Raw genomic sequence first — 12,380 nt, 5'->3', positions numbered from 1 at the left:
TTCTTTAGTGTGTGCTCTTGTGTAGACAACATGTTGGCTAGATGCTTCAAGACATGCTGTTTGTAGCCCATGAGCAGCAATTGCACCAAGTCAACAACTTTGCTGTCTTCTGTGAGAAAGGTCTTGGATTCCAGGCATGCTGCAGAAGGTAGGCTCTACGGGGCCTACATCCGCTTATAAACAAGGCCGGGAACATTGATTTTTGGGATACCTGAAGGCGAGAGGAAGGGTAAGAGTGCAGAGACACATTGAACTGCAGACAGATGAGCACTGGAGCTCCAGGTAGGATGCATGGCAGAGGAGGCAGACGACTGTATTTTGTAGACTTACCCAATCCTGGAACAGATTGCTAGAGCTAGTTAGGGTAGCTGCCTTACACTGTGTGGTAGCTAATATCAGATGATGTTACAAGAGACAAGTCTGATTCCCATCTGCTTTACTAGGGCTCTAATGTATAATCATATGCGTATAACAGCAGGCTGTAATGGTATTCCAGATCCTGTCCTTGACTTGTGGCTAGACTAGAACATAGCCACAATCTTACAGAGCTTCTAGGCTGCTGGATAAATTGGGCTTGAGGGTATACTGCTTTTAATACATCCTGTATTAAATACAATTTAATACAGTGAATTTTTCCACCCAAGAGGAAGGAGGTGCAGACCATAGCTTGAGGAAGTAATCAACAAGTACTTGCAGGATCATAGTACTCCAGCAGCTGAACTTCCAAGTGTGGTATAGAAATAGATGTCCCACAAGTAGCTATATCCATGAGTGCAGCATCAGTTAGGTGGATGCACAATACTGCATCCAGTTTTATTATTTACTTTCAAAAACTTACAATGAGAGAAGGAATGAATGATACGATCCTGGAGCCACATCTGCACTGAAAAGAGTGAAGACATGGTTGGATCAAAAAGATACAGAAGTATCATGGTCTTCATGATGGAGGGACTTTTGAGTTCTTGAAGGGCTTTTAACTAGGAGAGATGTTAAAACCATGTTTAGTCCTTGCACTCACGCAAGTGGTGGGGGAAAAAAGTAACTTTCAAGAAGCTGATGGTTTCTGAGGGGGCAAATCACAAAGTAAGTGATTTTTCTGTCTTCAGTCAAGACTGGGTGCTTCTCTGAAATTATGCTCTACTCGGCCCAAGGTTTTGGACTAGTGGGTGAAACCCTAATGGGCTGTCTTATGTGGGAAGCTGAACTATAGAAGACCTAGAGGATCCTTCTGACCTTAAATTTCTGAAACTGTTTATCATTCTCAAGGAGAACTGTTTTCTGCTCCTTTTGCCAGTAGCTATATAAAAATATTTCTAACAACTTGCCCTGTGCTAATGCTGCTTGTTGTTGGGGAATTGAAAGGAAACTTGGGCGATGTTCTATCTCATTCCCTGACAAACCTGTCCTGACCAAACTGATGCAACAGTCCATGCTCGATGGAATTGGGTCTTCCTTGTTAATGCAAGATGATGCAATTTCTGTGTCTTAGGTGGGGAAGATGAGTAGCTAGCTCCTCTTAGGGACTGTGCTTGCCAAAATGGCTCTGCAGGCCTCACCCAAGTGAGCGGGGAATAGAATTGGGAAAGGTTTAGCAAAGAACATAATACTTCATGGAAGGAAAGAAGAAAACTGTCAGAACTAAGTTAGGGATGTGGGGGGTTAATAATTTCCTTATCCTGAGGAAAGGAGCTCTCCTCGATTTGCAGGAGAGCAGAGATTTTATTCTGACGTGGCAGCAACAATAACTTTGCCGGCTTATCTCCCCCTTCCCCCCCAATACAGAGCCTGTTATCGAAGACTGCTTTTCCTTCATCTGGGACAAAGGCTCCACCCAAAGGCTTCAGACATCTGAGATTTACTCCTGGTGCTGACTCAGACGACTGCACCCAAGCTTCTCTTGTCAACATTAATCCCTTCACACCAGAGTCATATCGACAAATGCTCTTTCTTCCTCATGGCAAGCAGAAGGGCAGAGGAGAGCTGTAAGTAAGAACTACTCTTAAATAACAGGCTAGAAGGAGACTGAAGGAGATAAGTAGTGGAGATGTTCAGTACCTGGACTTACTTGCTAACAATGAATCAGTCACTTCTGTAGTATTCATTGGTGTGGAGCAAACATTAGCAGACATATGAAGGTAATAGAAATATAAATAAAGTAATTTCTGTTTTTCACTGTTAGCTGTTGATCCCCCACTTACCTCAGTGCTGTAGGAGAAAACTACTTTTTTTTTTATTGACCATGAGTGGAGCTTGATTCAGTTATACACATACCTACAACTCAGAAGAAATGATGTGCCCATTATCATATAATACAGCTTTTAAGATGGGTGCAGGCCACTACTGCTGACCTGCCAAAGTTCTGGATCTGGTCTGGGTTAACCAAGACACAAACTTGGTCAAATACCTGTGTGCTCCAATGACATTGAGCTTCTTTCATAGCCCCAACTGTAACAGAGGCTCAGCTGGGCATTGCCCTTGAAAGTACAGTGGGGAAGTTCTCTCCTTCACTAGGAGCTTCTTGTGCAAGGTCATCTCCTGTGTAGTTCACCACTAAGGTGGCAAGGAGAATGATGCCCCTGAACGATGCTGCTCTGTCCTGTGAGCAGTACTGATGTTGGTATGTGGAGGCTTTCTAAATGGAAACAAAGACTTCCTAGCCTGGGACTACAGTCTTTAAGACTTAAACAAGAAATTTCTTGTGTATTAACACTTGACAAAGTATGTCTTTGATTAAACTGTGAAGCAAGGTTTGGAGATTATTTTGAAACTTTGAAAATGTTTTCACTTCAAATCTCAGTTGAATTGCTTCACTGAAATGATACATGCAGACTTTCCTAAACTTCCGTTATAGGAGGGATTCTGATCCAAGAAGCCAGGTAAAACAGGAGCTACCTACGAAGGTGAGTGTCTGTGTATTTCCCTCCACAGAGAGAATAAGATGCTTGTAAAGATTTGGTGATTGATGAAATTTCTTCTGCTGTTGGAGTATAAATCATGGCATCATGACAGAGGATAAATACCTATGACAGAATAATTCCAAGCTGAATATTTTTGTTAACTTTTGTTTGAGACAAACTTAGAAATGATTCCTATCTCTAAGGAAAACTTGTACTAAAGCAAATCTGAAACTTTGACAAGTAATCCCAAAACTCATTGATCTTGGTCAGGAGGTCTTTCTAGGAAATATAATTTGGGTTCTTCAGTGAGTACTGTGTTACTTTATTATTGAGTTAGCATAAATAGTGACTGTACCTTTGTGGTTTGAAAAAGCAGGTGTATTGTTGTTCCTATGAATAGTGTACTGAGCATCTTTGGATGTGGCTGGAACATGGTTTATATATTACAAATAATATATAAACCTGCACTGCAAAACCACAGACTGAGCTGAATGGCTTTGATGTGGATTAATATAGAGGGCAGTGTCAGCTGCAGTAGTCACAGTGGCAAACTTCTGAAGCACGGCAGCAAATTCTGTACTCTCATTCAGTAGGAAAACGTCTGGCTTGGGGGTGGCTGGTGTGCCTTGGGGTCCAAGGGAAGGCCCCACCACAGCTTATGTAGGTACAGGACAGCAGGCGCAGTCTTAAAAGTCAAAACCAAGTTCTCTTGCTGATGTTGATGTCTTTGCTTTGCTGGCAAACCTCAGCAGTGGGGTATGTTGGTGTGGCTGCATGGGGCCGTATGAGAATTCTCATGTGCACCCAGCTGTGCTGGCAGAGATGGGCAGCTGCTGTGGGAACCAGTGTCCCGCAGCCTTTTCCCCAGATTTATCTGGGGGGAACCTACTCATCCAGCTGGCTTCTGGAAGGCAAGCCAAGCCTGAATTAAAGATCTGTGTTCAGGTGAGGTAAAAAAAATTATCTTTTTTCCTGAGCAGCCCCTTGAAGTGAAGAAAGTATCCTGCCTCGTGCAAGTAGGTAAATTGTTCATTCTAATTGTGAAACAATTGGGCTCACTGGAAGAACAATGGCACCCTCTAGCGGAGAAGACCGGTATTGCAGGAAAGCTGGTCGTGCTAAAATACAGCTGCAGAGTAAATCTGCTACCAGGTTTAACATCTGGGGCTACCACAATTACTGTTTTCCCTTGGAAGAAAGCCTCAAGTAACTTGTTACTTAGAGAAATATTATTATGCACGAGTGCTGATTAGATTATGCAATATAGATATAAATTATGTACTAGGAGGTATCTTTATTCCTTGAGATTTTTAAGATACTGTAAAATATAGCTGCCTTATGAAATACAACCTGCTGTGAAGGGCTGCTATTTCATATGGGCCACACTTTACTGGCTGTGAGGACCAACTCTTTACACCCACCCTTTAAGGTCGTATACTGTGTAGTACAGCAATCACAGCAGCGGTTTCCACAGAAACCACCATGCAACATGAGCCACTGTTTCCGTAAGGGATGCAGAATGAAGAAAAATCACTTGGTTCACTCTCTTGTTCACTTCATGCTCCACTGCTTATCTCTTCTTCACTTGTCTCCCCTACCAGCAGGCATCACTCTACAAGCAGTACTAACAGATTTTACTTCCCTGGTGACCATTACTGTAGCAATAATGAAGTTCCAGCTGCAGGCTTTCAGCCCTTTGTGGAAAAAGTGGCTCCTGGTGAGAAATCACTGGGAACACAAATGGATACTGAGACCTGCTAATGTGCCATTAGCCAACAGCTGGTCCTTCAAACCTGATGACAGCCTGAACTGATGTATAATGTCCTTCCTGCAGTCAACATTAGCTGCCAGAGCAAAGCAACTCCTACCTAGCTGGAGCCACATGAAGCCAACAAGCTTGTCTCCCGAGCTCAAAATAGGCAATAGCTCTTACTTAAACACAAGTTCAGTGCATGAGCCTGGCTAATTCTGAGGTACCATCTACCAAAACTGGTAACGCATTTTTCTTGAGTGTGCAGTAGCTGGCCAAAAGACAAGTATTTTGTTGTTGCCTGCTGTTCATCCCTGACTCCATCAGCTATGGGTCTAGGAACTGGGCTGGCCTGCCAAGAGAAGAGGTGTGATGGCAGTAACCCAAGGAGGCTTAGGCACATGTAGCCAGCTAGACTACAGCTCTCCTTAGCTGCAATTTCTACCTCTATGGCTATTACGTACTGATTTGGGAGCAGGGGGGAAACAAACAACAAAAAAAAGAAACAGCCTTGGCCAAACCAGGCCAAGATACCCTTTGTTAGGTAGTCTGAAAATATACAACACGCCTGAGTGAAAGGGAGTACTTCAGGAAGAAATGGTAGCACACCTGCATGCCTGCCTGAATGAAAACGCAGAATGGGAGAGGGAGCAACATGGGTGCTCTGTGAGAGAAAGTGCTACACTGCCCTAAAAACATGACAAATGCTATTATCCAAGTCTTTCAACTCATACTTGTCTTTGCTGTTTTTGTGACCTTGTAGAGATACCCTCTGAAAGCGAGCAATATGGTTTCCCGTTACAAGAAAGAGTTCCTGGAACTAGAAAAAATTGGTGTGGGGGAATTTGGCTCTGTCTACAAGTGCATCAAACGCCTTGATGGATGTGTTTATGCCATCAAACGCTCCAAAAGGCCTCTGGCAGGATCCTCAGATGAGTGAGTGTGCTAGCTAGAAAATGCCAGTTGAAATGACAGGCATGTTCTTGGGAGGTGTGATGGGGATGGAGGGGGTGTGGACCTAAAGGTATCTGCGGGGTAGCATGAGCAAACACTGGCTGCTGTTGCATTCCCAAGTAACGGCTGGGAGAGTGCGGGAAGTTACTACTTTAGAAATACTGAGTACGTATGTCTGAGAAAGGGAAGAAGCCCCATGTGTTGCAAAGTGAGATGACAGTTACCTGAATTCCTCAGGTCCATGTAGCCAGTGTCTTTAACTGTCAAATAGTTCATCTGTGGTATGTTCCTGCCCTGCTGTATGGCCAGCACTGGTTACAGCCGTACTGTCCAGCTAGTGTTGTCCTGCATGTAAAGCAGTCTTTGAAGCTGCCTTTGCTGCTTTAACAAAGACTTGCTCAGGGATCTATTTTTTTTTTTGACAGCTGCTTAGCACATGTCAGAAAGGGCAGGTTTTGCTTCAGCAGCTGTGAGAGCCAGTCTGTCTCTCAAAACCCAAAAGAAAGTGCTAAACACTTCTGCTTTCCCTTTTTCAAGCCAGGCTGCAAACCAGGGTTCCTCTCACGGTCCCAAGCAGGACACTGGCACCCTGTCACCACTGCTTTTTCTGTGCATGCTTTCTAGGCAGCTGGCACTGCGCGAGGTTTATGCTCATGCTGTGCTGGGACACCACCCCCATGTTGTGCGCTACTACTCAGCATGGGCAGAGGACGATCACATGATTATCCAAAATGAACACTGCAATGGTAAGAGCTGTGACATTGTTAAAGGCCGAGATCTCAGGGTGGGTGCGGTTACCTTCTTTTGTACTTCAGTGTGGGGTATTTTGGCTTACAACAAAGCAGACTGCACTGGGCTACAGTTCCATAGAGAATCCAGTAAGGGGTAATATTTAGACAAAGTTCTGAATGGTCCCAATGTGTTACAGGCAGTAAATACTCTCCAATTTGTGGGATTTAAAAACTTTTTCTGTGTTGGCTGGCCTGGAAGAGTATTCCTCATGCCAGTGCTTAGAGCTGCATCTGGGACAGCCCGGGTAACCATAACCCGATGTGAGTGACTCAAGAGCAGCCAATTAGTGTCATGTATCTTGGAACCAAACCCTTCTTAATGGAGGGGAGCGGTGATTTGAAGAGTGGCTACCTGGCTGAGACAAAGGCACCTTGCATCTTGGCTAGAAGAAAGGGCTCAATGGCTGCAGAGGAACAGAGCTAATTAATGAGGTAAACTGTAAATGCGGGTGCTGCAGGCAGGGTGGTACCCTCTTACTTGAGTTCACCCTTGGTCATACCACTGTCTGGGAGACACATTGGAAAAGAAACCTCTGGTTACTAGAGGAGCTGAATTCACATATGTAGCACTCCGCTTTCAACTGCTCCTGCAGCCTTGGGGCTTGACGAGTGGTGGTAACTGTTTGGAGTAATGACTTCAAATCTGGAGGAGGTAACCATGAAACATGATTGCTGCTGCAGTATTGATGCATTTCTTGCATTGTAGTGGATGAACATCTGAGACTAAAGGTTAAGTATTGAAAAGCAGGCTGATGGGGCGAGAGGCCATGGTATTAGTTGTGAAATAGCCAGTGCCTTAACGGAGACCCATAAAACTCTGTTTCAGTGTTCAATGTTCTGTTACATTCTTCAATCAAAAACCTGCTAATAGGAGCTTAATTTCCTTGCTTCGCTATTCATGTATCTGTTTTCTGCCTGTAAGTATGGCAGAAGTAATTAACTTTTTGACTGGTTCACTTGCAGCAGCACTACCATGTCAGCCCTTCTGGTGCTGTAGGTAGAACTGCAGTTGCTCAGTCCTTGGCAAGCAGGAGGCAGGGTGCTCTGAGGCTATAAGGCTGAAGCCAAGAGGTGATGTCCAAGTTTGATCACTAGAGCATATATAGCTGGTCTCGTCAGGGTTTGTCACTAGCAAGCCTGCAAGTGCTCTGGGCAGTAGTTTCTACTAAGCTATTTCAAACATGCTGCTCTATAAGATCTTTGTCTTGTCTCAGACCATCTGTTTTCATCTAGGTGGGAGTCTCCAAGATGTGCTGCTGGAGAATGCGAAGCTTGGCCAGTATTTCCCAGAGGCAGAGCTGAAAGAAATACTGTTACAAGTCTCCATGGGACTAAAATACATCCACAACTCTGGCCTTGTGCACTTGGATATCAAACCTAGTAAGTAGCGCTCCCCTGCTTTTGAGAAGGGTCTTCCAAGTGACCCTCCAGGGGTGGGACCTGTAATAGGTCCTTCTGACTGGACCTATAGCAATGCTTCAAAGGAAAAAGAGAAGATCTTGCCCTGAAAGGTGAATGACTTGTGGGTTGCTTTTTTTGTTAATCTCGTGTTGCTCTAAAACTGAGCCTTCTCTGATAGTTGGCAGCATTTTACTTCAGTCTTGTGATCTTCATAATCCTGGCTAATGGGACTCACTTGCATACTGGTGGAACAAGTAGGGCTGCTAGTGAGGACAGGGACTTCCTTATTTGCTGCTGTCTGGTTGCACAACACTTGACCTTTGTATGTGCAAGCTGGAGTGAGGTGCATATTTATTGTGCCTACTCTGAGGGATTAAGTTCCTGCAAAAAATGGTAAGAAGCTTTCCTCTCTGCAGCTGAGGATGGATACCCCCAGGGCAATGCTCTGCCCACCCCCAGTCACATAGGTGGATCCTTATAGTGGAGTTATTTTTTCCTGCTGAAATCATGCCTCTAGCTTGGGGGGGGGGGGGGGGCAGAAAGGTGGATTGTGCTAGGGTATTTTATGCACAAGATACAACTGTCTCCTGTTAGCTCTATTGCTGAATACATGAGCTGGGCAGAAAGCAGACTAATGGGTGGGAAACGTGCATAGTTTCTCTGGCTGAAAAGCTTAACTAGCTTGTCAGGTGGGATTTTTACAAAGTTGTCAGGCTCCTGCAGTCTGGCTACAGATATCACACTATTGCTAAACTTTGCTGTCTTGCAGGCAATATCTTCATCTGTCACAAGCTGGCAGCTGCGGGCCTTGCTGGGCAGGAAGAGAGTGACAGTGAAGATGAATTCTCTTCTGGTGTGGTGTATAAGATTGGTAGGTTTTAGCCCACTTTACACTGGCTTAAGATTAGGGCTGCCTCATTACTGCCTGAAAGAGCTCTCTTCTGCTGACTGAAAAGTCTTGCATACAAAACTGACAGCATAGTTCTAAATGCCTCTGCTACTTACCGGAATTAATTCCGCTAAGGAGGAAAGTCCTAGGAAACTCATGTGCTTGTTTCCAACCCTGGACTCCTGAGTAGGAGCAGCCTTGCTCTCTTAGTTGGTATTTTCTGATTGCTCTGTTGGTGCCTATAAAATGCAGGCTTTTATTGATGGAGATCTGCATCAGTTTTCTCTAAGTTGCTCTTTCTTTGTCTCAGGTGACCTTGGCCATGTGACATCAATAACAAACCCCCAGGTGGAGGAAGGAGACAGACGGTTTTTGGCCAAAGAGATTTTGCAAGAGGTACAGCCACTGGTGGGGAGAACAGGGAGGCAAGCAAGTGGGGAGAGATTAGCTGTAGTGAAATCACTAGTCTAGCATATTCCTTGCCTTATCTCCTCTTTCTTGTACCTAGTCTGGCTGTGAAATCAGGAAAATTAACACCTCTTTATTAATAGTAAAAGCCTGGGTCTTGTCATGTAAATATTTAACATAATTTATAAGCAACTTAATCATTAGATTATTTGCAACTATTCTACCTGTGGGGGATGAATGGGACAAAATCTGTATCTGTTTGATGCAGTTTCATTTGCACACCCAGCTGAGGTTAAACTGCTGGATGTGATTACTGCAGTATATATACACTCAGACAAATGCTTTGTACAACAAGCACTGATCAGGTAGGTGGAGAGGTGGGAGGCACAACACAACTCTTACACTGACTGCAGTTTTGCCACTCTGGCCAGTGAACAAAAAAGGAGTTGGTATGTAACAAGTTTGAATGTGTTAATCAACTCTGGTATTTGAGTGACAGTATCTTTTTGTGCTGTAAGTGGATTTAGGAACTGTTAGGTCAACACATCACAGGCAGTCTTTAGCTTGAGTTGGGCATGGCTAGTTTATTGCCAGTGAAGGCTGGAGGCACCCATTTATTAAGCCACCCTCTGGATATGCTGCAGTGATCCTAATACAGGCTGCAAGCTCCTTGTGACTGGGTGGAAGCCAATGTGCTATCAGTTACCAATACTACATGCTATCAATCTTTTCATCCTGAAGAGAAGGAAACAGCGAACAGGGATGGTGAAGGCAGTGTCATAAACATACTTGTTTGGCTAGGGTTTTTTGAGTTGGTACCCCAACCCACTCTTGCTCAGTATAGCAAGACATTCCCTTTCTGTAACTGTTTTTCTCTCTGCAGCAATACTGCTATTTACCAAAGGCAGACATCTTTGCCCTGGCACTCACAGTAGCTCTGGCAGCTGGTGCAGCACCACTGCCTCACAATGGGGCCCTGTGGCATGACATCCGCAAAGGCAATATCCCATCAATCCCCCAGAAGCTTCCTCATCGCTTTCTTGAACTCCTCAAGGTGAGGAAGTAGTCTTGTCGGGACAGAGGCTTTTCCAGTTGGCATGTGACAGAGGCAGTGTTAAACCCTGAACTCCTTTGCCTTCTAGCTCATGATTCATCCTGACCCAGTGGAAAGACCGTCTGCCACAGCTCTTACTAAACATCCAGTTCTCTGTCCTTCACGTGGAAAAGCTGTGCAGCTCCAGAAGCAGCTAAATGTGGAAAAGTGCAAGACTGCCATGCTGGAAAGGTAGGACTGGCTTGAGCATGAAGGGGAGAAAACATGGGCACAACAAGCGCTGGTCACCAGGCTTCTGTGGGTGAATATAGGGTAGTAATACTGGGAGATCCAATATGCAGAAATATTCAGTCAGTTCCGGTGCCTGGAGCTGGGAGGATGATTGGGCTGTAGCAGGGACTTGTAGTGCCCAAGCAGCTGTGGCTCACTTCTGGCTTTGAGGAGCTGGCTAAATTAGAAAAGTGGATTTGCATGCTTACTGCAACCGCTGGTGTTGGGGAAAATACTGATACAATATGCAGCCAGTGGGCAGACAAGGAACTGATACTGCATTGAGGTAATGAATGGTCTAGCACAGAAGGAAGAGAAGTATCAGGTGGTGACAAACATTTTCTTTCCCTTTGCTCCTTCTCACTGCTGTTAGAAGTAATGTTTTGATGTGCTGGGGCTAGGATTTGCTCCACCACCCCTCTTAGTGCAATAGTCAGATGGGGATTAGGTTTTCCATATATACAGGAGAGCATGTGCTCTGCAGAAAGCCACTAGCATCAGGAAAAAAAGGCAATAAAAAAAAGCATATGCCTTAGGTATGTGCTGCACGAGATGGCACTGATCTAAGTTCCACCATTCACAAAAATCTGAAATGATGGGGGAAAAAACCAAGAGGGGCTCTTCATGCTGATACCAGTGTGTTGCTGGTTTTCTTTTGGGAAACTTTCAAAGCTTCATCAGCCTCTGGTGTGAAAAGTCAGCACCCTCCAGCAATGCTGGAGTACTGCAGTAATCCTCTTGTGCAAGATGGATTCATGCATGATGTGGTTTTCTTCCTTTCCCTTCTGTCTTCCCCCTGCAGGGAACTTAAAGCAGCCCGCCTTGCCCAGACCCTCATGAAGGACCAGCCCTTAGGAAGTGCCAAGTTGCAAGAGTCTGAAACCTCTTCTAAGCAGAAGAGCAAGCGCCTGGTGGGAGGGAAGAGCTGTCGCTCATTTAGCTTTACTTTGGGTTACTGAACTTCTGTGTTGTCCAAAAAGCTCTGGCTGCTGAGTGGCCCTGTGAAAGCAGAGGGTCCGTACAGACCCATACCCCATATTAGCTCTCCCTGTCATGGTTTTTGGTTCCCCTCAATTATGATTGAATGCTGGCTGAGGGAAGAATGTCTGGCTTATAAGTGTCAGATCATGGGATTTAAGATTATTGTCCTCAGTCTTTTAATTTCTTGTGTAATTGGTCTTGTTCTAGACTAAGAATAGCTTTGCCATGCAAGGGAAAGGATGGCATCTTCTCTACTCGCTTCCCTCTTTTAGTTGGGCCCTGTTATTGATGGTAGTTTTGTGGTCTTCACATTCTGGCCACCTGTGTACCCTTAGAGGGGAGGCGGTGGCTGTACACAGACAGCACCTACAGCTGGGTCCGAGGGGTGCGGAGGTACAGCCTGAGGTAGAATTTTAACAACACACCAGGATACAGATAGTTACATAGCAGTGCTGGTGGCCTTGGGATGCAACTGCAGTGGCATTTCACTTGAGGATACAAAGAGTAAAAGGAAAACTTTTAAGGGGGCCTTAATCGTGGAAGTGGAAGGAAAACTTTCCCTTCCTTCCCTTTGAGCGCCAAGCACAACGCCATGAGCTGGTTATGCCCCAGCAGGCCAGGCCCTGCCGGCCTGGCCTCGGAGGAGCGGACCCACCCTCAGTGGGCTGCCCCCTCCCTGAAGGGAGACTAGAAAGGGCTTTTGCAGGCCTTGTCAGGTTTGTTTCGTTTTTTTTTTTCTTTTAATTTCCTCTTTAGACTGTGTGTATTTTCGGTATGTGTTGGATGTGGCCTCCCCCTGCTAAACACTGCTCTGCGAGTCCCTGCCGGGGGCCTGCGGCCAGGGAGGATGCTGGGCCTGTAACTGTTATCTGTAGGTTTTACCGAAGTTTGTTCTCAAGTGTTGGACGGTGCTAGCTTTTGAACAATCGGATGCTACCCTATGAGAAGCGAAACGTGCAAATAAAGATTTTAATCTTTTTATCTA

At 45.2% G+C, this 12,380-nt stretch overlaps 1 protein-coding gene across 1 annotated transcript in view; it reads left to right on the top strand.

The window, feature by feature from the left end:
* The window catches only part of WEE2 (WEE2 oocyte meiosis inhibiting kinase), an 18,948-nt gene extending 6,568 nt beyond the window's left edge, over positions 1 to 12,380 (top strand). Inside the window, exons 3-12 of the mRNA XM_080390871.1 lie at positions 1,783 to 1,982; positions 2,852 to 2,900; positions 5,411 to 5,583; positions 6,226 to 6,347; positions 7,626 to 7,772; positions 8,563 to 8,664; positions 8,993 to 9,078; positions 9,974 to 10,144; positions 10,233 to 10,375; positions 11,217 to 12,380. Of these exons, the coding sequence (XP_080246997.1) occupies positions 1,783 to 1,982; positions 2,852 to 2,900; positions 5,411 to 5,583; positions 6,226 to 6,347; positions 7,626 to 7,772; positions 8,563 to 8,664; positions 8,993 to 9,078; positions 9,974 to 10,144; positions 10,233 to 10,375; positions 11,217 to 11,373 (1,350 nt within the window). The 3' untranslated portion in view covers positions 11,374 to 12,380. The remainder of the gene's footprint in view (positions 1 to 1,782; positions 1,983 to 2,851; positions 2,901 to 5,410; positions 5,584 to 6,225; positions 6,348 to 7,625; positions 7,773 to 8,562; positions 8,665 to 8,992; positions 9,079 to 9,973; positions 10,145 to 10,232; positions 10,376 to 11,216) is intronic.

The sequence above is a fragment of the Falco punctatus genome (genome assembly GCF_963210335.1).
Source record: "Falco punctatus genome assembly, chromosome: 6".
NCBI classification, from domain to species: domain Eukaryota; kingdom Metazoa; phylum Chordata; class Aves; order Falconiformes; family Falconidae; genus Falco; species Falco punctatus.
This window is presented reverse-complemented; position numbering and strand designations above follow the sequence as displayed.